Source organism: Cryptotermes secundus, unplaced genomic scaffold (assembly GCF_002891405.2).
Source record: "Cryptotermes secundus unplaced genomic scaffold, Csec_1.0 scaffold265, whole genome shotgun sequence".
NCBI lineage: Eukaryota > Metazoa > Arthropoda > Insecta > Blattodea > Kalotermitidae > Cryptotermes > Cryptotermes secundus.
This window is the reverse complement of record NW_019725002.1, coordinates 842,493-869,836: the sequence shown is the minus strand read 5'-3', so window position 1 is coordinate 869,836 and position 27,344 is coordinate 842,493. Positions and strand designations below refer to the sequence as shown.

The window sequence follows — 27,344 nt, the reverse complement described above, 5'->3', positions numbered from 1 at the left end:
ATTTTTATTTTTCTCTATTTGTGGGTAAGTGAGTAGGAATCCTCCTTCGCGCTTGAAACGTTTCGGATTCAAACTTCGGCCAGGAGACCGGCTATTCTGAATGATCTTGTACGTAGTTCTCCTCAGCCCCTCCAGGCAAACTCTGGGGTGGTTCCACGCCACGGCCGCTTCCTTCCAAATCTTTTCTAATTCATTAGTCACTAATTGTCCTAACATTCGATGCTATATAGGCCAATCTGAGCTGTTGTAAGCACCGAAAAATAATCCAAGAAGAGGAACACAGTTCTAATGAACTACTCGTTTCAGCTAGCAGGGTATCGCAGCGAGAAGAAGCTGAACAGAACGCGTACTGAAATATCATACACAGCGCATACTAATATTGAGTATAAGTTATTAAAAGATTCGGTTAATCGCATTTGAAGAATCCACCAACAGATTTTAAATTACTTCTGATTTATCCATAGATTATTACATATAAATATAAACTGTGTATGAAACAAAACATCTGAAGTTTTCGACTGAGTTGCATGAAGATTGTTGTCATTGTAAACTGAATATTAGCTGATAAATAATGGGAAAACTATTTACACTACACTTTCATTATTTCGCAAAGAGAAAAACCTTGAGAGTAACAAAATCCTAACATCTGTAACATGATTCTTATGTAAGTAAAAGGATGATTTTCCTACAGGACAGTTACGTCACGTTGAACAGTATAACACTTAATGTGAGTGAAAAATGGGAAACGTTTTGGAATGCAACGGCCATAGCCTATTTAAGGAAGTGTTTTTAGAATCTCCCTGAAGGGACTGATATAAACCACGGAAATCAGCTAGGATAGGACTCAGGACCGAAAATTGAAACTGTGATCTCTCAAAATACGGACACTCGAAGTCGACGCTCGTCCGTGTGCGTGCGTGCTTCTGTCCCGATGGCTTAACAAATGGTCAGATCGTTTTCATGGAGGCCTTGTGACATATAATTTTAAAAGTCTTACCATTAATAGGCAGCTACGTGGAACTAGCACTACAGCTATTCAGTGCAGCATTCAGAAACTGAGGACACAGGCAGCTTAAAATATACACATTTATTGTGGTTGAAAACTGGACACTAATAACAAAATACAGCGTAAACCTACTTTACATGATATGATGATTATCACGGTATAAGAGTCAGAGTTACTTTACGACTATGGGTTTACGGTCCATTAGTTCGTCTTGGTGACAAGCACCTTGAGACTCACGACCACTGATTTCATTTGCCAATTGAACACTCGCGATTATAGTCTTTAAGTAACATCCTCCCTAACGAGAGGATGGGTCTGTCGTTTACAATTGCTGTTTGTTTCGCCAGCGCAGTCATTCTCAGGTCCGAATCCCGCGGGACTCACGATCACATTTTACCGTCTCAAATTCGAAACTCCTCCAACCTGGAGAGCCAGGTTCCCGTATTTATATCCCCCAGGAACAGGGTGGCCCAGTTATACCCCTTGTCACTGGGTTTCCTTTTTGTCGCCTCCTACGACTCGCAAGGCTAACTATAACAGCTTGTATATTAGTTTAGTAAGACTGAAGAAGAAGATTGTTCTCTTTAATGACATGAATGCCTTTATAGTTTCCATAAAGATATGAAGAACACAGCGACGCTATTTAGTCTCGACACGAAAGCTTCATTGAATAACCTACGACACACACATGAAAAGCAGAGCGTAACGTCCACGAGCCTGAAATATCACACATTTAAATACGCCCATAATTTTAGGGGTTATAGAAACTGTCGCTATTTATCTTGGTACGATAATCTCAGTGGAAAGCTAAATCAAACCCCGAGGTAACTAAGGGAGGGATCTGAATGCTCATGACAGCAGTTGCATAAGCTCGCTCGTAACACGCAACATGATCAGAGATCGGAGATAAACATGTTTTACACCCATCCATATATTCGTTGCTATTGCTGGGCCATTAAAATGTGAAAAGGGATTTCCAGATGTTGGGCCAGCCACAGCTTCAATTCTGATTGATCTGTCTCTCTTGGAACCTAGTTATACCGAGAATTCGACATGAGGAAAGTCACGATCTATCGTGCCGAAAGGGGCATAAGTACAAGAATGAGATATTGCAAGATTTTTCGATTTACCTTGACTGGGCCAAGAACGAGAACTCTTGCATTAGCGATGTATACTTGCGACTTGTCAACGCCGCAAATTCGGTCATTATTCTCCAATTGTCACTTGAAGTATTAAATCACTTTAAAACATAAGTATTTAGCGTGATTTTAAAAATTTCATTTGTGGGGTGGAAATTTAGTCTTTTTTTTTTCTAAAACGCGGCAGAACACTAATATAACGAAAAGCTCGCCTGAACCACTGTATAATTCACGTGTATTAAGATGTAAAAGGCACGAAACAAAAGGAAATGTTCGATCATCGAAAATTCGCTGAGTTGATAGGTTTAAATCTTTCCACCTAGCAATCCTAGCTACTGCACAGCTAATGACCATCGGCCATTTAGTGTGAATTATACAACCGACGTTTCCACTAACACCATGGTTCAAAGCTGACTGACGACATGGCAGTTATTTGGGCGGTAGGCGAGTAAGAATGAATGGTAGTTGTAAAGCGTCATTAGTTGTGTACGATTATAATACAGGATACTGCCCATTGCTTGAGGTGCCTTCAGGACGTTTCGGGAAAAGGATCAGTTCCCGTCTTCCGTTCACTGATTGTCATTATAAAAAAAAGTAAAGCTATCCCTGTAACAGGCCGTGAAGGCCCATAGAGCTGTGAGACGTTGAGGGTCCCACATTATCTACACAATCGGCTCAAAGATGGCGGTAAGGTTGTCAGCCTTACGCGCCGGCCGCGCTTTACTCCCCGGGAAAATTATTTAATTAATTCCTGGTACTCATTTCTGTTAGAGATTGAGTCAACCCCAGGGCCATAGTGCGGCTGGAAGGATTAGGTCAACTGAAAAAAATCCAGTGACCTCATCGGGACTTGAACCCGCGACCTTCCGGCTTGTAGCATAGCCCCTCAACCAAGTACGCTACCGCGGGTCGACATATTTATTACACTTTCATTTCGATAGTAGTGGCGACAGATGGAATCAAACTCGGGATCTTTTGAACGAGCTAGATCACGGGGGCATGATGATGAAAACATAGCAAATTCGGATAATAAATTAACGATTATCATGACCAATGGCATTACTGGTTGAAATCAGAGCCCTAGGTCATGAGGACGTTGCTTGGTAATCATTACACGGGCAATGGTTTCGGGGGCTTTTAAACGAGAAACCACAAGACTCTTGGGGGCGAAAACATGTTTCACCTCAGAGTAGTGAACCTTCATATTATAACGCTGTTCTAGTCTTAAAAATCGCTATAAATCCTGTAAGATGCTATTTGAAGAAAAGAATTTGTTCCCATAGAGCTCGATAAATTTGTTATAAGTAGAAACAAATTGCGTGAAAGATTTGATGAGTCTATAAGGCGTTTCTTCTCCTTAAACGTAAATATGGAGTTTTCTTCCTATGACGGTGTACAGGCCGAAAGAGCATGTGAACGTGTGAAGACATAACCGGATATGAGCATGAGGGAAAAGCACTGGATTTAAGACCGGTTTTCGCTCAAATTATGGCTTCAAGTGTACGTGAATGATGATTCTATTACAGGCCTACGTCACATTCAGATCCATAAATTAAGTGTCTCACTTCATTTATCATAACAAGAGCGTGAGCCCTACCGCAGCAGTCGTTTTCCAAACGCGGTTGTTTTTTGGGGGGGGCTATGAATAATAATTTATTGCATGTTAGACGCTACATACTCGTATTATTCTCAGCACTCCATTTTTTGGAAGCCGTGACGGTCTATTGAGAAATTGAGTGGTCAAGCTCTGCAACATCGGAATTAATGGAAGAAATATAAACAAGAAAATATAGGTGAGATCCACAAGACAAAGAATTCAGAAACAAAAATAAAAGAAGAGAATGTCATCATGAACTGTTGACAATTTTAGAAAATTACAAGGCCGAAGTAAATGAGAAAATGCATAACCTTAAATCTCAGTACAACTAAGTCAAAATTATCAGTCACAAAATCAAAACGAAAGGAAAACCGAATCTGAAATTTCTTGCGTTCTAATTTCGCCCGCAATGTAGGCTAAGATATTCGTGCCCAAAATCTGTCATTCCTCTATAATTCTACGCCATGTCCAGAAAAATGTTTTTGCCGAATATGAACTCATGTCTGCAGCTTGTACGGAATAAAACTCGCATACTTGTTCAGATAATTATGCTTCACATAATTCCATACAAATTTTCTACACGAGTTCCCGATGTTGTACATACACCTTAACAGGTAAAAACACTACACAGACTGAGACATAGCTGGTTCTTTGCATAAATTGTGTAAAGTGAACGCATAATAAGGCCTGTCTCTCTGTGTTATACCCAAAAGAATCGGACTTCGATTAAGTTCGGAATTTGATGGTTTGCAATGAAATTCTACTCGTCAACTTAATTTTTACTTTGTTTCGATCAAACACAAAGAAAGCCTCTCTTTACATGAATCTTCAAACTATCTCTGTCGGTGGTCTAAGTTGAGACTTATCGCACAAAAATAAATAGCACATTATATATATGGCGTCCCAATCGTTTTAATACTCGTAATATAATGTTGTTGCTGATTTAATTTTGTTACTAAATAATATCTGTATTCCCAGGCAAATAATGTGGCAAAGTTAACCTGACAGAAATTCAGCTTGTACCTATTATGCATGAAAAAGACTGTGCATGACATAGAAATGTTTCTAAAAAAAAATTATTGGTAAATATCGAAGAAAGCTACGAACGGATGTGTTTGGATATTTATTGAGGTCTTTTCTTACATTTATTACTGTCTCTCTGTATTCACTGAAATCCCAATGGGAAGAAACTCTCGAGGCACGCTGTATTATGCTCATTCCAAATAAATTTTCTTTTTGTCATAGCGAAAATAGAAATATAAGGCAAAATAATCCGTGACTATTCAGTGTGAATAGCTTCACAACAACACATCTGTATTTATAAGCTATCTACCTAACTAACTAGCCAACCAACTAAATAACTAAATAAGATCTAAAAGTTTGTTATGATGGTACATTAGTACAAATATTGTGTTTCTGGGCATTATTCATCCTCGTCTTATCCATCCATCGTTGAGTAGGTTTTACCTGAAGACGACAGAATCCAGTTTCCGAAACACTGTGTTTTGAAAAATAAACATGACTGCTTTTAGATAAAGACAAGACAGTGGATAATCCAAAAACACAATATTTGTAACTAAATAACTAGCATTCGAATGATTATTTTCTATAGTTGGAAGAAACGGACATTACGTACCTACTGAAATACCGATTTCCACAGTTTAAGGAAATGTATTGAAAAGATCCCTAGAAATTCGTTTAAAGTTTATTTGACGATGGTGTAACACGACGTTTAAGTCTATTTTCTTGGACTCTCTCGATCGTCCTAGTCTCTTCTTTATATAAAAGACCCTAGCATTTCGGAAAGGAAGTGTCTGAGCCTTCAGACAGACAGGATATAAAGAAATTTCTACTTTGTTAGGCTCCTTGGTACAGGTACAGTGTTTAAGTTTTAAGTTGGACAGAATAAGAACTATTTCATATCCTGTGTAAGATTTGAGGCTTTCACAGCGGTGACTATGAAGAAAGCAGTCTTCTGGGATTTGGCACCGTGTATATGTGGTGTTAACCGACGTTTCGGAGGAACGTATCGCCTCCATCTTCAGGGTAGAAGAAGAAATATAAGAAATCTGCAAGCGAAGAGACCGTGAGAACCGGTAAAAGCAGACTGTTAGTCTGCAGTCTGCAGTCCGAAACGTCGGTTAACACCACATATACATGGTGCCAAATCCCAGAAGACTGCTTTCTTGTTTCATATCCTGTCCACCAGAAGGCGGAAACAGAACCCTTATTTGAAACACAGTGGTATCTATATAAAGAACTATGACGATGAACAAAATCCACTAGAAGCCTAAAACGTTATCTCTCGTACTATTGCAATTTAACCGCGATAACTAATGAGCAAATTCAGATAGATATTGGAGGTGTGCATGGTGGGAGAACATGGATTACAATTTTTGATACGATTATTTTGTGTGTTAAGTATTAGCGACATAGCGATAGTACAAACATTATTATGTAATTCTTTCACGATCAGTGAAGCCGAGCTTGTCGGATCAAGTGACGACATTTCTGATTTCTATTCGGCAGATACGGGGTTTGAATCTTGAATCTCGGCCGGGATACTGATTATCCTGAGAGGCTTCCGTGGTTTCCTCAGTTACTCCAGGCAAATGACGGTAGAGTACGTTAAATGAGGATACAGCCTCTTCTTTCCAAATAATTTCTAGATCTTTATTCAATATCGTTCTGCAATCGACACTGAATTACAAAAAAAACTCCGTGGCCTGTAGTCCGCAGGTGAACTATACCGACCGAGCGACCGCAGCTTGTCGGCGAAGTTAGTGCCAACTTTTGCGGATAGAGGGTGTCGCGTGGTAAGCGCAACGGATCCCCACAGCCGTTAATCTCGGTTTTCTAGACAGGAGCCGCCATTTTCTTGAAATAGCTCCTCAGTTATCCTCATGAGGTTTAGTGGACTCCGTTCCAGACCAACTACTTCTCAGAAACTCTGGTAGCACCGAGAATCGAATCCGGACCTCTGGATCTGTAGCCAGGAACTCTGACCACTAGACCATAGAGGCGGTCCCCTGAATTACCAACAGCGTCGTTAAATAAATTATAAGCAAATACGATATCTGATAACTACAGTAAGTGACTAATTTTTGTTGCTAGTGGGTTGGGACTAAGTCCCTTGTACTGCGGCCACTTCTGGCCTATTGTACCAGCCCCAGATGATAGGTGAGGGTGATTGTGGAGCAAATGGTGGAATGAAGATTGGCAGGGGAAACCGAAGTACTCAGAGAAAACCTGCCTCAGCGCCACTTTGTCCACCACATATCCAACTTGACCAGACCCGGGATCGAACCCGGGCCGCCGTGGTGGGAAGCCAGCGTCTAACCGCTTGAGCTATGGCGCGGCCTACAATAAATGACTAACTACCTATCTACTTAATTCACTGGAGGATAAACTTTTTTGAGAATCTAAGAGCTTCTGAGACATTCAAGAAACGTGTCGCCTTTAACGGAAAGGCTTGTTTGTAAGATCCCACCACTGGCCTCCATTTTGAAACAAAAGAGGTCAGTCCACATCTTCACATTCTATTTCTCTGATGTTCAATGGGGCCAATCCGATGCACCCCTAGTGACCCAGGTGTTCTCTTCTCTTCGGTATTTTTACTACAGTCACTTATGCAATTTTAATCTCTCTCACGAGCGTCATGTGTCACCCAGCTGAAACTCCTTCATCCGAATGCCTAATATCTGGTGAAAGTATAAATTATGAAGCTCGCCATTAAGTAAGTTTCTCTCTTCTCAAATTCTTCCCTTCTCTCGGCACTACTGCAACTAGTCACATGATGCTGGAAGATTATAAAGAACCTACATTATTTGTCCTCACATTCAAAAATGAGAGAAGTAGGAACGTGGCAGTAACTCAAATATTTGAGGTTAGGTTTCCAAAGCAAATGGAATAGGGCCCGGCTATCCACTTGCATAAACAAGCTCTGCGCACTGGCCCGAGGCTTGAAGCTGATAGACGGTGAATATGCGTATGAAGGTTTGGGGTCACGGGCTTTGAGTTTTGTGGCAGTATTTGACCATATTTTAAACTCGTGGTATAATTTCCCCCCACAATTCAGATTAAACTCCAAGCCAAATATCATGCCTGCTGGTTGGAGAAACTCATGAATTCACTGGATGGAATGAGCCCATAACAATGCAAGTTTAGATGGGAAATTCTTGCCTGCGGTTACGCAACACTCATTCCAGTTCAATATAGAACCTCTTGGGAAAAATCACGAGGCTTGGTTGAATTTGTTCTATATGTAGTAAAGTTATAAATACGATGGCACAATGAAAAGTCTTCTGGCATCTGACGTCGTTTAGTTTGGTACTAGATAGGCTTACCAGCATTCCTCCCAAATGGTGGTACCTATCTACCGAACCACACAGTGCAACAATTCAGATAACAGTAATCTTTATAATCATAGCCGTGAGAACGTGAAACCTCAAAAGTATGAGACAGCATTACCAAGATGCTAATGTCACCTCACACAGTCTGGCACTACATTATAGAGATGTTACTGTCACCTCACAGTCACATTAACCCTCTGATGATGGAGATTTAAACGGGCAGTGAATCCAGAATTATGGACTTCGGTCCTAGTCTATTTAAATTTTGCGCAAACATCATTGACGTTGTCGTCATAATCATCTGGGTTTTGGAAGATCAAATAATAGAGAGCATTTTGAAAACGTTCCCATTCGTGTCTTCTAAAATCTTCAAATTTCTTACAAATTCGAAAAGTCAATTTTTCTATTACACGAAATGTTTCTGCCTTTCAAGTTACAAAGGTCTTCGGATTTGTGATGTAATTCACGAAATCTATAATTACAAAATCCCAATTACAACCAATTCATTGTAGTTTTAGGAAAGCTAATTTTATGAAGCTACATACATTTTTATAAAATGTGAACTGTTAAGTTTACTTGACATAACCATTCAGGAGCTAAACAGAAGATACACAGCATTTTCGGTATCTTGGGTTTCGAATCTGTGTAAAATAATTGAGGATATTTAGCATTTGTGGTTTGAGAAATTTAAAAAAATAATTCAATGTCTTATAAAAATAAACCATGAAGAGAACACCGCTTTGAAGATCGGAATATAAAGGTCAAGGTAAAGGTAAAACTATCCCCGTAACAGGCCGTGAAGGCCCATAGGGCTGTGAGACGTCGAGGCTCCCACATTTTCTTTAGACAATCGGCTCACAGATGGCGGTAAGGTTTGGAGATCGGAGTATATGTAGGAGGAAATTACTGAAATGAGTACCAGGGAAATGAGTTCAGAGGATATCAGGCTGATTACAATAGCTCATTGTTGCTACTGTAATAAATCATTGGGTTTCATAACGGAAGTGGAAATCTTGAATAACTGCGGCCGCTAGCGTGCTAGTGTTTCTCCCATCTCAGAAGTTCGTATCGTCTTTAGAGAATTATATGTGTGAATGCTGTTTGGCCTCTAAATTCATTGGTGTTTTTGCACCATGTTATGCTAATAAATCAACTCTTTCAAAAGTGAAATGGTGGCAGTAGGGGAGGGATACATGCATTTCTTACACATAAAAGCCCAAGGCTTGCTGGAATGTTCTGATTCTAACCCCCAGCATTGTGGAAGTCAGTTTTGTTAGGCTATTACTTCTTGGTCCCCCAGGCGGTAGTTGGAGAATTTTATTAAGATTACTTGCAAACGGACTGCCTCTGTGGTCTAGCGGTCAGCGTTCCTGGTTACAGATCCAGAGGTCAGGGGTTCGGTTCCCGGGGCTACCAGATTTTTTCTGAGAAGTAGTGGGTCTGGAACGGCATCCACTCAGCCTCGTGAGGATAATTAAGGAACTATTTCAATGAAATAGCGGCTCTGGTCTAGAAAACCGAAATTAACGGCTATGGGTATTCGCTGCAGTGACCACGCGACACCCTCTATCCGCAAAAGTTGGCACTAAACTTCGCCGACAAGCGGCGGTCGCTCGGTCGGTATAGTTCGCTTGCGGACTAAAATTACGGGGTTTCTTTATTTGCTTACAAATGTCCAAATTCAATGTAAATTAGTGAAAGCCTCCCATTTCGAATAAAAAAAAAAGACAATGGAAGAATTTAGGTTCATTAGGTTAGATCTGAAATTCTCACAACCGTGATTATGAAGAATTCTATCTTCTGGGATGTAACGCCGTGCAGTCTGTGGAAAGTCAACTGATGATCTGGAAGAACACATCGCCCCTGTCTTCAGGCTATGATTAATGACTGCGTCATTCGGATTTCTTGCTTGGATTAATCTTCTACTCTGAAGATACCTGTGATACGTCTTCCAGAAACGTCCGTTGACTTTCACTGGACTGCTGGACATACATACGCTACCTTTACTGGGACTCAATATGTCTGAACGTGGAATTATCCGACAATTATGATGGAAGGGGGGCACGTGGTATCGTAGGTGGTTGAGGCACTATGCTACAAGCCGGAAGGTCGTGTGTTCGAGTTCCGATGAGGTGGATCTTTTCAATTGGCCTAATTCTTCCAGCCGCACTAGGGCCCTGGGGTCGACTCAGCCTCTAACAGAAATGAGTACCAGGATTCTTCATGGGTGGTAAAGGGCGGCCGGCTCGTAAGGCTGACAATCTTACCGCCATCTGAGAGCCGATTTTCTAGAGAAAATGTGGGAGCCTCGAGGTCTCACAAGCCTATGGGCCTTCACGGCCTGTCACAGGGATAGTTTTACCTTTACCTTTATATTCCGAACCCTAAAGCGGTGTTCTCTTCGTGGTTTATTAACCAAAATACTGAACCAATTTTGTAAAATTATCAAACCACAAATACTAAATATCCTCAATTATTTTACACAGATTCGGAACCCAAGATACCGAAAATGCTGTGTATTCCATATGGAATTTCAGCAGAATATCTGAAACAAGTTATACGATCTACATTATGTAAACCAAGCTTAATTGTGAATAGATGTGCCTCAGATTGAATTGTCCCTCAATTTTCAGTGAAAATCTCTGGTATCGAATATTAAGAAAATATTCTGCAAGTTCAGGACGTGACACGAGGTCAAAGAGAGACGGACACACATAGCATCCATGTAAGTAGATTTGGTGGAAAATGAAGCGTAAAAATATCCGCCTTTCTATTAGTAGAAGGTTAGACTGAAAGGCATACACGGGAAGACAATGGGACGTATGGTGTTTCCTTCGATAAGGGAGCTGTTACTGAAACTTATAAATCTTGCTGTCAGTGAATATGTTATATCCTAAGGATAAATCATTCCACTATCGACTGTTACAGCTGGTCAAATTTAGACCGAAAGAGGTGAATCCCTGTTGTGTGGTTCTAACTAGCACATGGTCACTGAATACTCTGTTGTTGAATGAATGCATGTATAAGGGGTGGTCCTTCATGACCCTTGCACCGCGACCACAGTGATCTATTGTGCCTCATACTCTGTTGTTAGCTCATGAATAGGAGAGGTTCGATATTTTTGATGAAGTAAAGATATTTCATCAAAGAAATCACATTTACACGGCAGTAGCACATTGCAATTGCTGGCCTAAGTGTGTGGAGTCACAAGGGGCCTACTTTGAAAGCGTTTAGGTATTGTAACCACACAGATACGGAACTTTTTTTTCCCCGGCCCAAGGTCGGATAATTTTTGGACAGAGTAGTATATCAAGTTTTGGTGTATTCGTATAAATTTATCTGCCCTTCCAAAACATTTCAAGTTACTAAGGTCATGAATCTTTAAAGGAGTTTCCCGTTGAAATTTCAACGGATTTTACGATAGTGATAAAATGAAATCGTGTTTCCGTATTACGTAAGAAAAATATGTTGTCGACTGAGTGTTACAGCTGCTTCACGTGCGTTGAACACAGACGGTCATGTGACTGCTGATGAGAGTGGCTTGTATCAACGTGAATGCTTGTCTGAGCAAGTGCCGTCTTTTGAAGCATTTTGTCAGGAGGGTTCACCAGCTGAGAGTACAAGGACGAAAATGGGGATTGAATTTTGAAGATTGAATACATATTTGGAACCAGAAGCACAGAAGAGTACAAGAGGTCGACCTGTGAAGACTTAAATTGTGATTTGAAGACTTTAATTATGTGTAATATTTGGAGTGTGTGATCCAGTGAGACTGTTATAGTTTCTGTGTTGAGATCCGTTGCCAGGAGACGACTAGTGAAGACAAGAGAATCCTACTGCGTGTGCAGCAGTGAACTGGAAAGTGGTTACATCAGCGTCAGCGCTATATTTAAATGTGATTAAGATAACTTGTAACCGAAGTGCTAATAAATCTAATTTTCCGAAACAGAACCCGTCATACTCGTCACGCGTACCACCTTACACGTGACAATATTACAATAGTTTAATACTATCTCTGAGTCAATAAAACAGTATATTCTTTTGGCAAAGAAACAGAACTGGTTCCTTCTTGATGGTTACGTTAAGGGCGTCTGAACCGCTACAGGTCCACGGGCCGTAGGTTGAAGACTTCTGCTATGCGTTAGCGCGGCCATGAAATAAGTTGCATGATTTTAAACATATAGTGTAAATGACACTAGCATATCCGACCATCATATGACATGTCACAGTGATCCCTTGTGGGCTCACAGCTTGTCAGAATCGAACGAGCACAGCGGCTGGTCATTATGAGTAATCTGGCAGCCATAGTTGGCTGACGCGTGCATGAAACACATTGGCGTTACGTACATCAGAGGTCGCTAGCAGCACGGGTAAAAAACTATGAACACACCAGACTTCTGGAGCACTTACATTCTTTTGCTACAACGTAAAACAATTTGTGAGACTGAATAATGGAAGACGAGGCGGGCGAGATATTTTGGACGCCCGGGGAAAGTATATTTTAGTCAAAAATTCTTATGGAAAGAGACAAGTTTGGATATCTTTGTGTGCACGTGAAGAAAACATTAAAATGCATCTTAGAAAAATATAGTGTGCAGATGTGGATTGGATGTGACCGACCTATTTAATGACGGAGTTTTGTGTATAATAGTACATGTTAGGTTTCATAAAATTTTAATGACAAACTGACGAGTAATTTAAAGGTTTGGTGCAAAAATCCTTTCGCTTTAACTAAGCCTACTTTTCTTGCAAATCGCATTTAGCGTTTTGGCACAAGAATGCCGCTAATCTGGTTGTTTACTGCATGCCAAGTAGCTTTACCTCTGTATTCATTTAATGCCTTTATGATATAATGCTTAGAAAGAGTGGAAATTTTACGTTAGGAAATAATATAAGCTAAAAATATGAACATGCCCATGCTAATATTAAACATTGTTAGGAAAAATTCTTCACACTGAAGTTCATTAACATGACTTCTTTACAGTGAGGGCGATCTCAGTGGGCGTACGGTCAAAGTCGCATACGGTCTTAGACCATTGATTGCGGGTTAGAATTTCGATAAGGTAATCGATGCCTCAGAGAACAATGGGAGTGACCAAGACCCGCACAGGTGTGTGACGCCAGTAAAGAAGAAGAAGAATGGACGCCTCATTATGCAACATCTTAATTCTGTTGGTACCTCTCCTTTTCTAGGTTCAGTCATCTTCCTCATCTCTCCGTTTTCAAACACCCTCAACCGAAGCTCGTCTTTTGGGACGAAAGACAAATTTTCGATACGAGGACCGAGCCGTTGCCTAGAAACGGATTGCATACCACCGTTGTTCTATTGTTGTATGTATGTATTACTTAGCAACAGCTGTTTATGTGGCTCAACAATTCTTGCATGGAGCAAATACGCCACAGTATGTTACCCAAATTACCTCACCCCACTGCCGGGAGGCATCCGGGTTCACACCGCTGCATTCCACGTGCAGTTGAAATTCGGTTTCCAGTTTTTAACATGCCGCAATTAACAATTAAAGGAGATAGCATGGGGACAGACATAATTACAGCAACGCGATTATTTAAGAGAGGGGCGAGACTCGCATCTGTTGGTACCGAGGTGAAGCAGTGAAAATATACAATTTTTAAACCCACTTCTTTAAAAACATGAATGATACTTGTCTAATTTATCTTCGGACGCAAGAACACTTAAAGCTAAAGAGTTTCTATTAAACTGGTGGAACAAAAAACGGGTTTTACATCCCAAAACAAGCTGCCAAAAGCAGCGACTCGAGCAAATATTTTCGTAGCAAGCAACATAGCTAAGTGCAATACGATGTTTCGGAAAGGGAATTTTCAAGAAAAAAAACTATGGTGGAACGTTTGTTTTTAAAGAAGTAAAGGAAAATAAATTTACACACTTTTCTACTCTACGAAGAAAGGACAGAAACTACAGCTGCCGGTGAGGGCAGTAATATTTCTAGCACAGTACATAAAAGAATTCGATAGACGAGTTTAGAGTTTGCAGGAAAGTAGAAAATGAGATGCAACACTCGATTTATCCTTTCTGCTTTGATGTTAGAAAAGGCTCCTGATAATCCTCAGAGGGAACTGATTAACCTGCAGAATGATAAAGGACTAAAGGAGCAGCTGACTTCTGCGAAGTGTTCCGGATTTGTTGCGACTCTTGCGTCATTCTAAATACAGAAACTTTTTAAGACGTCTCCAATTGGATGTTGTCAATTTTTGTGTGTGCTTACAACTGACAAAAAATTCCTTACTGAAGTCGAACAAATCTGATTTGAGAAGTCGGAGACAGATGAATACAAGGCTGCACATTTGCGCATTGCTACAACAAAATTTACAAACTTTATGGATTGTATCCTGTTGCGTACAGTATTAAATTCTTTTTTGTATTATAACCGTCAACACAGTTTTTACCTATTTAATATTGTGAATATATTTCCAAGATATAGTTACTATAATACAGCAATCTCTTAACTAATACAAATCCGTATTGTACCCAATGTGCTTAATTATTTGAGGTATGTTCATTTAATGCTAGATGATGACCGAATTGTGGTCGAAACATGTAGCATAGCTGTATTTGTAATAAATAAGTTAAATGTACATAAACATCTAGTATCTCCTTTGAAGATATTTCCATACCACTCGTTGTGTTGCGTCGACGGTTATAATAAAAAAATTTACACCAAACATCGGAAAACCTGTCAGCAGCTATAAGAAACATTATCACTTTCGTTAATTTTTTGTGAGTGCTGATAATAAATTATATAATTTATACAGTGATCTATTTTTGTTAATTTTGAAGACATTGCTAACTATTTATTTCCACAGTCTTTTAATATGATCTCTTTCTGCGGCCCCAAAACACGTATGCAAACTTTTTTTCGGCTTCTCAATGAAGAAGTTCGCCGAACTCATGCTTAAGGGTACAGAAACAATGATTCTAGGGAAACATTCCTATTCTTTTTATCCTACTTTCATAAAGTAGGCTTATGCGATCTCCACCTTGTCTATGTCTGTGTATCCCTTCATCAACTTTTGAATCCCTGAATTAATCTTCAAGAATTTTGGTATATCATGGTACTTGAGCCCATCTCAACGGCGTACTTCATAAATCTCTTATACCAGTCTGTGTCTGTATGAATATTCCTCCTATCTTTTTTAACCAAAGTGTATATCCCTTCCGTTGCTAAGCAACGGCTCCGTAAACACATTCCCGCCGCAACGTACACACATAATAACAGCAGAAGAAATTTTGGACGTGTGTGTTTGTGGGTGTGCCTGTATATCCTCCTGTCTTTGCTAGGTAACAACCCGGTAACGACGCTCCCGTGGCAAAGAAGCATATTTGGAGACGTCGTTTTCTATTCGGTTCGTGTAGTATTAGAGGAAAGTAGACGATTAGTTTTTCACAGAATTTCTAACTTCATATTACGGGCCTTAATAGCGAGGAGAGGATGTACGGCACTTACGACTGATGTTCTGGGGGGAACCGCGGAGGAAACACCTAAGGTCTAAGATGAGAGCAATTCTTTGCGGAATGTCTTTCAGTTTAGTTCATATAGCCCAGGCGAGACTGGAGGATTGTCATGAATGGGCAGCAGGTAACGATTTAGTAGGTGATCATGCCATGTTCTAATGTTCTTCACTGGCGTCCAATTGGACCGAGGAGAATCACGAGAAATCGAATGTAGGATAGTCGGTACACCGTACGACATTCGAACAGGGTACTACGGGCATACAAGGCTAGAGCAGTGTCGCTATACTAACATATTCAAGTGTCCGTTTTAAGTTGGCGATTTCTTTTGGAGGATCTGAAAATGATTACGAAAAACGTCAAATATTAGACATCCAGTCCAGATACAAAAGAAGGATAATAGACGAGAATGCTGAACTGCATTAACTCTATTAGGTATTGTAACACCTAAGACATTTTTCTGGTATGTTCGGTTCAATCGTGTAGTATGTAGGGTTTCGAACATGAATTGAAATCAAAATATTGCAGTTTTTTTGTTGATATGAGTGAATGGATTAACAAATAAAGCAAAATTTCTGTGCCTTTCTATGAAAGGTAACTCGAGTAACAGACAATCTGTTGCATCTGCTCTGCTGGTTCGCTCGAGGATTTCTTCTTGTCTTCTACCCTGAATATGGAGGCGGTACGTTCCTTCGAAACGTCAGTTAACACAATTTCTACACGGCGTCACATTCCAGAAGACGGCTTTCTTCATAGTCACCGCCGTGAAAACCTCAAATCTTATATACAGCATGCAATACATTTAAGCATTCTGATGCTGTGGCCGCTAAGCAGGTAGAGCGAATTGGTTCCCTTCCAAATGGGAGACAGAACAGTATTAAAATATCCAAATGAAGAACAAATAAATATATTTAGTCACAGTGATTTCCACATCATCTTTATTCTAACTGTTAGATCAAAAGCAAGCTACAGATTAAACGCCGTGTCGCGGAGAGATTAATAATTATTAACGTCTTAAATATCAAGCGCAATATTTTGTAAGAACTGTACTTGAATCGATAAGGAACCACTTCAAATCAAAGAAAAAGTCCTTCTGCAGTAGATAACAATCTCACAGCTACTCAAGAAAGTTGTCGTCTTTAGACAAGACTTGCATGGATGAAGTCCATGCAGGTCAAATTTGACAAGTTATAGTAAATCCATATTCTTGCAACTGAAATATTTATCTTATATTCAGAATTACCGTAAGCATTTTTATGTTTGAAAACAGGTACTGCTTTCGGAAGATATCTGTCGGAAGGCCATTTGTTTCTCTCAACCATGCGGATTAGGTTTAGAACTCATCGAACAATTTCTACTGCAGCTGTTATGAAAAAATAAGCAACGGTAGTCACTTTCGGCTTTAAGTAACATTTTAATGTATAAGTTACGAATAGAAGGTGAGTTAATGAGAGGATGAAGCATTTAGGCACTGACTTTTATTCCTTGCACGCAGATGAAAATAAATACAAAGATTATGACACACCTACTCAAATTACTCATTCTTACGAAAACGGCTTATGGCCACACTTGAGAGCAGATGTCGATCTGTTTAGAATATTCATTTGCTAATATAAAACTTAAATCATCGACTTCAAGATAAGCAAGCTTGTAACACCGTGTCCGGTCTCTCATCTTTGGCGTGATATTCTGAAATATGTAATTTCTATGAATTAAAGCTATTACCTTTCTCATAATTCACAATTAATTATTTCTTTAGTTTTTTAATTTTTTATGTAGATATAAATATGCATAGATCATAATGCAAATTCTGAACTAGTTACAAAATTCGCAACTGTCAGTAATATATTCATGTTACTTTTACAAACGAATGGAGTTTATCCCAGTTGTTCACAAGTACGCCACATGTTACATGCTGGCTGATTCCTACATATGTTTTGAATGCTCCAAATGCTTGCAGGTTGTACAGAATATTTGAAAAGTAAAAAATTAGAATTTGCAGTATAAAATGCAGAATTCCATACACAGAGCGATGACGCAGTACAACAGGTCTGTTCGGCAGCGTAACAGGATAACACCAACATGCAACAGGACCACGGAATATTTGAGTACGTCTTTCACTGTAAAGCTGAAAATCCAGGTAAACCATTTAACTAACCGACTAGCTAACTCCCATAAAACCGAGTTCTTCTTCAGAACCTGATGTAAGCAATTTCCCACGTTTTATGGAACCCGAAGCCTCAATGTCGTACTCACAAGAATGCGACACCGGGAAGCCTATCCAGAGCCAGTTTAATTCAGTAGATATTATTCCATAAGACTGAGTTTAACATTATACTCCAATTTACGGTCGGTTCTCCCACTTAGTCTCTTTCTTTAAGGATATCAGACACCCCGTGTACGCATTACTCAGCTTCCATGCGTGCTACATATCTCACCCACTTCCTCTTCCTTGATTTAATCGTCCTAACAATATCTGGTGACAAATAAACTGTTATGCGATATCAGACACCGTCATGTTGTTGCCTCTCTCTTTGGTTCACCTGTACTCAAACATCCTCAGTCTATCAACGCTACGGTCTTCTGTGTAAAACGTTTCGGAGAAACCTACTGTCTCAGCCTTCAGGGTAGAAGAGATTCATTCTACCATCCTAAAGATATAGGCATCAGGTTCCTCTATGACTTTGTTCCAATTCACCAAACTCCACGGCTTCACATCGCAGAATACCGTAATCTTCGCAACACCCCGAGGACCTCAGATCTAGTCATCAATCTGTATTCTTCCCCTAAGATGAGGGCCCAAGTTTCTCACACAAAGTGAATCCCTTACAAATTCCGTAATACATTCTAATGCAAATATTCAACGCAGCCTTCTACATTGTGTCCTTTAAGAGACTAATTTACTCACCAGACAAATCTCCACACATCAAAAAGCGCGTAAATTCCATAAATACACTTCAGCAATAACAATGATATTTTTCAACAAAAGAATAAAAATGTTTTACCTCAGAAATGCTGTAAGAATTTTCGTAAATAAAATGCATATTTAAGAGATTATTAATACCATTACTTGTGTAGAGCCAACATAAATCGCCACTCTGGCTGAAATCAGACATATTCCAACACATAAAATATGATATTACATTGCTATAAAGACAAATGCAGCCACACTCTCTCTGGTGCAACAAACAAGTGATATCCATGCTGAAAATTAGAATGTTCGAGGGTCATTTCCAATCACCAAAGTAGCTTCTATAAGAGAAATGCAATCGCACTAGCAGAGTAACACTTCTTGCATATCAGGCTCTGGGAAACATGAAAGTGTAAGGCAAGCAATGCTTCTGCATGGCGTCCTCTGCGACCCTTGTGCTGGCAGTGACAAAACGGGTTTAGCATCATGTGACATGGAACAACAAGAAACATGTGTACACGCCTATATTCAGACTCAATAGCCTGCAGTACAATTTAGGTAATTAAGTTAAAATACCCGTTGTTCCTACAACGGGCTTTGTATTCCTTAATCTGTTATGTTCTTTCTCACCTTCAGTTTCATATGTTATATGCTCAAAGGGCGTGACTGCATGTGGCATATAATAATATGTAACTTCCTATATCTCGCCATATAATAGGGCCAGAAAAATGATTTAAGTCGTATTGCGTTCTTGAGTGTAAAGCTATAACGAACATGCCACAAAATGCGTCCATAAGTCTGCAGAGAATGATATGTTAACGAAATTTATTTAAAGTATGTATTATTTTAGATCTGTTAGAAGTTTCCCCTCTATAAATGTAACAGTAAACTACAAGTTGAAATATAACAGTAGGCATGGAACAGCTTTGTATCAAATCTCACGTCTGCGCTGGGTATAACAGTTCAGGAACAATGCCAAATCTCTTGTGAGAGAAATACAATTAAAATAAAATCTTTAGAAACACCAGCAACTGTCAACCAAAGCACAAAACTTTGTATCTTCGTGTAGATGTATTTAAACTACACAACTGAATCAGAGTTCTCCATACCAGCGCCTGGAGGTCGAGATCACAGTCTAGAAAGTTGAAGATATTTAGGANATATGCTTTTGTTATCAGAACCTTTATACAAAAGTCACTGAAGAGCTGTATATCATTATCCCAGATGGTGTGTTCGGAATTGTAACGCATAACTACAGAATGCTTTCAGCTAAAAAGATTGAGAACCACTGACATAAGATATCAGAATCATATAAAATTATATTCCAGAGACAATTTTTCTAAATTTTGGGTGGAAATAAATTTTCTGAAAATAACCTCGTATTTTATAAGAATTAAAATATTAGTTCTATGAAGAAGTGATTTAGCTAATACTGACATTTCTGAAAAAACAAGTTTTTTTGACAGAAAGACCCAATGAGTAGCACTCCTAGGCCGCGAGCAGATCTAGATTCACAGAGCGTTGTTTCCTCAATCCCCTGACCCAAATGCTGGGATAATATTAAAAATCAGGCCAAGTCCCTCTTCTTATATATCGTATCCAATTCAATATTTATTAATTAATATTATTAATATTATGTAGTCTGAAACTCTGATACCTTCGTCAAATAAGCCACAAATAAATAAATAGAAGTTATTTTTGGTGTAATTAAAATTCTTCCATCCATATGTGGACTACGGATTTGTAGTTTCGGGAACGAGTATTTCCACAGTCCTTGCCTTGAAACTGTACAAACTCTTATGTATAGTTCATCAAACAGCAGAAGTTCTTTCGTGGTTGGTTGGTTATTCATTTACCCCCCGACACAAAAAATTATATAGTTTATCATAACTTTAGTTAAATGCGATCAGAATATCTTATAAATAACAGGGGACAGTCATTATCTAGCAAATTACCATAACGTAAAATTCAGTGGAATTAATTTCGATGCTCGTTGCTTTTCAGAAGCCGAGAACTTTAAAAAACTACGAAAGTTCTATTTTTTATGATTGAGTTTGCGAACATCAAAGATTGAAATATAAATAATTTCCATATTTATTAACACGTGAAAATATTGTTTATTTACAGTGCTTCATCGCTGGATTAAGAATATTATTCTGAAAAATTACAATAGGAAAGGCCGATAAAAAGTAAAGAATAATTTAAGTTCTCATTAATACGAGTGTATCTGTTCCGAAAAGTAATCTTACGCATTTTATTATTATTTTCGGACAAATTCAGACATTAACGAGTACAGAATATAAGTGCAGAATTCACATTCGACATGGCACTGTAGATCGTTATACTTACACGTAAGAACTAGGGTCCGACGAGAAATAAATGTTGAAAGTCTGACCGGTGCCTGAATATAGACGTGTACACGTGCAAGAATTCGGTTCAAATCATCAGTTGACAAATTACTGCATTATTTATGTTTCATTAATAAGCTATTAACACTGCAAATCAAGAAGCCCTGCAGGTTAGACTCACATCCACTGAGGTAAATATTTTTTCTGCAAGAAGCTTAAATTATAACTTTCTGGTACACAGACATTGTACACCAGTGTTTTCTATTCTAAACAAATTCTCGTCCCGAATGCCAATACACTTACTTCGTCTCGTCGATAAAGACGGCTTCCAGAACTCTGGCAGCATAATGAAGATTCTTCTGTAGTAATTCTGCTGATATCTCCCCTCTTTGTAATTGTCTTAGCAGGCATCGCAATCTGAAAATGAAAACAAAATATTCACTTTCGATTTCACATCTAAAATAAATTAAATTTTAAAATTCGTACTTAGAGGCAATGGAGCAAATTCAGTTTATGATGCATATTAGTTGGTTGCCTGTCATAGCTGTAACAGTAATGTCCGATATTCATAGAGCCATCTGAAGTAATGATCGGTGTAGCAGTTATGCTCCCTACATTAACATTTCAGCTGCGAGTTTGTGTCGTTCTGATGTGTTGATTTTCATCAGACAAGCAAACGGAAAACTCGGTGATAAGGACAGAGTGCAGTTCACTACCTGACTAAGTGTTACGGTCTGACCGCGCCATAGAACAAGCGGTTAGTAGCTGACTTCCCACCGTGGCGACCCGGTTTCGATCCCGGGTCTGGTCAAGTGGGATTTGTGGTGGACAAAGTGGCGCTAGGGCAGGTTTTCTCAGAGTACTTCGGTTTCCCCTGCCAATCTTCATTCCACCAATTGCTCCACAATCACCCTCACCTATCATCTGGGGCTGGTACAATAGGTTGTTTACATTCCCTGCAGTATGAATAATACTCTGTAAGATGAGATACCGACTAAACAATTAATATTAATTTACTACATCTACATCACGAGCCTCCTAAACAATCTTATATACAAAAAGAAAAAAACAACAGAATATTTCAATTTGTCCGTGGGAACGCAAGGAAATTACAAAACCAACGACTGATTCGATGATATAAAACATTAATCTAAAATTTTATTCTTGTTTTATACTATAACTTCTGTTTTATATAATATGATTTATTGTATTTTTTACGTCAAGTGTTTCATATAACTAACAGTAATCCAATTTTACTAGTACTGCAGTTCAGTGGTGTATATATGTTAACCGTCTATTTGCCTGATGATGGCTACTGATAGCCGAAACATGTAGCAGAGCAGAAACCAGGCACTGATCTTGATATCTGTTGTGTTATGACGGTTAATAAAGAAGCTATAAACATTCTTTCATTAAAATGACGACAGATACCGATAGCAGATCCATCTGCCGACAGAAGCTGTACAATCTGCAGCCACGGCCTGCTGGATCTGTCGGTGCACTCAGGACCATCACGACTTTACTGCCCACAGAAACAGAAACTAAACATACATTTGCATCTGCATGGAACAGAGACTTTCTTGAGAAGTTAACTTTCGATCGGCTAGACAAGGTATCCCATACAATTTGTGGAACCGAACAGTTAATTCCTGTGTTCCTCTGAGCTTGCCACTGCACTGTCCTGAATTGAACGTTACCGAGTCCAATTCCTAACATTCTGTGCCTCTAGGATTCCTGTTAGAATTATCCTCGAACCTACGCCTAAATCTTCTAAGTGATACAGTTCCTGCAGGTTTTGCCATTAAATTATGTACGTAGGATTCGGAGATGTTTAGTTTGTGTGTGTGCGTTTTTCTGTGTTTGTGTACAGGTAGAGGCTTCGCGACGAGCTGATCACCCGCCCAAGGAGTCCTACCGAATGTGTAAGATCTAGAAAAACCGAAGTGAACGGAGAAGTTCATGGAGGTAGGCCTAGGCCCACTGGGGCTGTAGTGCCAAGGAAAAAAGAAAAAATATTTTCATACATGAACATTAGAACGAAAGAAATTATTGGTATTTACTTAGCAAATCGTGAGCGTTATTGCAAATATTATTTACAAAATCATACGAACTCTTCATATTTTTGCGAGAAATGTGTGTTGAAAGTAATATGGAATATAAAAGATAATATGCAATTACATCAAATTATAAACGCTGTAACATAAATGAGCTCAAAACAATTTACATCCTTGATAGAATGGTATCTCTGCTGTACTTTCAAATGATATGCTGTAATCTGGTATTTTAAGAATAAACCAATATAATATTCCATATTGCCCACCCAGCCTTACTGAACACGCAGATTCAGAAGTACTTTTGCTCCTAAAAAGCATCTGGCATGCCTAACCGCATAAAACGCCTGTTTGTACACTTTACGACGGATATAACTGCAACACAAGCGAAACCACAGGATGGAACTACTTTGTTTCTACTTGGAACGGTTTCAGACACCACGAAACAAGTGAAAATGATATCTACAGTAACGGATAACAGAACTCAGTTGGTGAAGGTAAAGTTGTCCCTGTCCTTAACTAATTAAGCACTACACCATGAAAGCGTATTGGGGAGTGGATGTATAGCACCACATTTTCATGACATCGGCAGGTCAGGTTCATAAGAATTTAAACATGTTTCATAATTACAACATGCAATGACGCACAATTTACATCTACTTATTAAAATGTTTTCCACAAAGAGAAAGCACAGTCGACATTAGTAGTGAGCCGTGTGAATATCTTCGGTCTTCTACATGAATAGCAAAATAAATTATATATCATTTTGTTTGTTTGTATGTATGTATATACAGCGTGACCCAGCAGTCGGTTAACCTAAAATACTCTGTCGCATTAACGGTAATGTTCAGATTTAAAACTGTTCGTCAGTTTGTAGAACGGTATCACAACTTTGTGACATGCGCACTGGCCAGAGAGGATCTCATTTCGAACAATTCTTGTAAATCCAGTAAGTAATCAATAAATTTGTAACGTATCTTAGTGCGCATTTTACTACTCAGTTAACTGACTTCTGGCCCAACCTGTATGTGTGTATGTATGTATTATTATTATTTTTGGAAGGGGTGGGTTTCCCTATGCACTGCGACCAGTTGTTGATCTATTGTGCGTCCCCCTTTAATTTCTACCGTCGCCATGCCCTTCCAGTACTGGTGCTCGCTATCAGCCTCGTTCTGTACATGTATGTGCATGTATGTATGTACGAGTATGTGAGTATTTATATCTTTGTATATATGAATTATGAGCTAGAATAACAATCTAGTTCATAAAAGGATGAGAACTGGTCTATCAAAAATGGAAGGAACAACAGTTCGTGGTGTCTGAGAACAAGGGGCTGAGGAGGAAAATACCCAGATTCGGAAGACATGGAGTAACATGAGAATTTAAAAACTGCGCCCTTCAATGCCTCAGCAGTTCGCACTCTTCATTCAGTATCAACAAGGTAAACAATCACTAGAAACGAAATCGACACGGCATGTGAAGAGGTGGAGAAATAATATATGCATTCATTTCTTAAGAGAACAAAGGAGAGATCACTTGGGACACTTAAAATTGTGTGAAAATATTGTGGCGTGCCGCCAGGAATCCGGAATTGATTAGGAGATCAGAGTTGATTTCCTAGGCAACGACCAGCGTTCCCGCTGCAACGCATAATAATCGGAACACATCCATTGCTATACAGCGGCCAGCAATCTAACAGTGGAATTTCCAGCGTTACATACGAACTGTTGGAAGTAGCGTTTCGATAGTAGCGGACAAGGTTAACCCTTTGACATGGCATTCCCTATTGGGTCCAAGTGCATATTATAAAAGTCCAGCTTCGACGAGACCAGTCAGTTCTTAGTGTAGCTCCCACTACAGCATAAGCAAGCTCGCGTCCGACAAAGAGATCAAGATACTTTATGGAGATTAGCGGTGCAAGAAGTTGTAATAGTAAAGAAGAAACGTCCGACGACGTTATAAGTTGTGAATAACTGTGAGTGAAAAAGCGACTGTCCAATAAACATTCGTTCAAATCCGAAATCCACAAAATTTCTTGTCGCGTTGCCTAGCAAACATGCGACAATACAATAAAACAGATCTTAAAATAAACACGTTTTCAAAGTGTAAACTGGAATTAGCTGTGTAATATTTGAGGTTTTCACGGCGATGACTATGAAGAAAGCCGTTTTTTGGGATGTGGCGCCGTGTTTTGGGTTTTTGTTATCAAGGTAAAATTTCTCGATCTGTTGAATATTACCAATTGCACACGAATATCGCTGTACAGTGGAAAAGTCAGTAATTTAGATTAAACCTGTAGTTATGTTAGTGTTTCATAACGGAATCGATGGAAGGGGCCCTTATATGCACTGACTAAGGAAGAAACTCCTTATATATAAGGAGCCAGAGATCTCAGTGACGATAAAGCTTAAAAGACTGCAATGGGCTGGGCATGTAGAGAGAATGGATAAGGAGCGTATCCCAAATAAAATATTATACAGTACAATAGGTGGTAGGAGACGCGCTGGGAAACCAAGAACTAGATGGATTTATGCGGTGGAAGAAGATGCAAAGAAGTTAATGGGCGTAAGGAGCTGGAAGAGAGCAGCGCAGGATAGAGAGGAATGGAGGGGCTTGATAAGGGAGGCCAAGGCCCGACATCGGGCTGTTGCGCCATAGAAGAAGAAGAAGAAGAAGAAGAAGAAGGAGGAGGAGGAAGAAACTCCCGGACTGGTAACAATCGTTACGAGTATATTAAGTGCTTGTACACAGACCTGATTGCTGCTTTGTCACAGGCGTCGGGCGTGTCTACGGCAGGTAGGTTGTCAGTGTCTAGATCCACCGCGTCTAGCACTTCATCATCAGCAAAAGAGGAAGAGGATGGACAGCCAGCCACTGTGCCACTGTGGTTCTGGTTCTTCTTGGTGCTACTCCGACGCACGATGGTCAGGGACCCTTGTTCTGAAAAATAAAACAGTTCGAGAACAATTATTACCTCGTACTTTATGCTATAACTGTCTTTAACATTTCTATCGCTATCATACGGGCCATGGATAGTATATAATATAAAAGTCACGTGATGTATGGTCTTTCATCTCTATAAGCTGAATTTAATGAGAGATAAAAATAACTGTTTGTTGTTTTCAGTGTCGGTGGACAGGTTAACCTAGCCTGCCATCGCTTATATTTTTTGTGAGATTAACTGAACATACATCTGACAAGCACCACATCTATTTACAAACATTAAATAGGAGTTTATTAAAGATAAGCGATAAATCCGTCAAAGAAGCAAAAATATAGAGAAGAGAACCATTTAGGTCCATAAATAAAATTTAACTAAACTAAAATCAAAATGGCTAGATAGTGTCTACGGCCCAAGGTAGTGCTTAATCGTTCGTCATTTATTCGCGTGTGAGTGTATATGTCAAATTGTGAGAGCTGGAATAGACACAGTGTTCTGAACACCGTGTAAATGTAGGATACGTTGCTTCTTGTGCAGTGCTCTGTATGTGGTCTGTTCCATTACTGGCATGACTGACTATAATTTACTGGTTCAGACATTTTGGGGTTTTCTCTGTATCTTAAACCTAATAAGTTCTTTATATTTTCCATGATTTCCGTTTGTCTCAGGTATTGCAACAGTATTGCAACCTCTATCATTACAAAACACCCTTCATTTGAAATTTGCACTAACAAGTAATACGCGTTCATTCTAACATCGTTCGACGATATTATAACCTCTTGAATCAAGAAAAAACAAACTCCGTGGTTTTAGACCGTAAGCGAACTATACCGACCGAGCGAACGCCGATTGTCGGCGAAGTTAGTGCCAACTTTTGCGGATAGATGGTGTCACGTGGTCAGCGCAACGGATCCCCAAGGCTTCCTATACCGAAGCCGCTATTTCCCTTAAATAACTCCTCAATTATCCTCATGAGGCTGAGTGGACCACGTTCCAGACCCACTACTTCTTAGCAAATCTGGTAGTGCCGGGAATTGAACCCGAACATCTGGATCTGTAGCCAGGAACTCTGACCACTAGAGCACAAAGGCGGTCCTTGAATCAAGAACATATCGTGAAATATGCTCTATAATCACCTTAATGTGCGCGTAATAAAACCCAGGCGTATGGATACAGTTGGACTAGCTGGAAGTCGCTACGGCCCAAATGTGTACGTCAGTTTCAACTTTCAGTTGAGTGGTATCCTTATATGCCCAGACTGCAGGTAAAATACACGTCGCTCACTAAACGTCTTTGTTAGATACAAATGTTCGTTTCAAAACTACCTTAATTAACGAAGCACAATAATAACAATAATAATAATAATAATAATAATAATCTTTGGATGCTACAGTCCATGATGACCCTTGGCCTCTGTTTTACATTTTCTTAATAATATAGACAGTCGGTAGAGCTCCTTGGACGGGGTATCAGCCCGACGAAGGCCGCTACATACATAGAATAAACACAGACA

General features: G+C 39.4%; 1 protein-coding gene across 4 annotated transcripts in view; it reads right to left on the bottom strand.

Annotated features, from left to right (window-relative positions):
- Positions 1–27,344, bottom strand: part of LOC111863167 (calcium/calmodulin-dependent 3',5'-cyclic nucleotide phosphodiesterase 1) — a 640,341-nt gene that overhangs the window by 48,934 nt on the left and 564,063 nt on the right. For all 4 annotated transcript variants that reach the window (XM_033750945.1, XM_033750944.1, XM_033750946.1 and 1 more), the window contains exons 3-4: positions 25,644–25,830; positions 21,143–21,256 (exon numbers count right to left, since the gene is read on the bottom strand). In XM_033750945.1, coding sequence (XP_033606836.1) covers positions 21,143–21,256; positions 25,644–25,830 — 301 coding nt within the window. The remainder of the gene's footprint in view (positions 1–21,142; positions 21,257–25,643; positions 25,831–27,344) is intronic.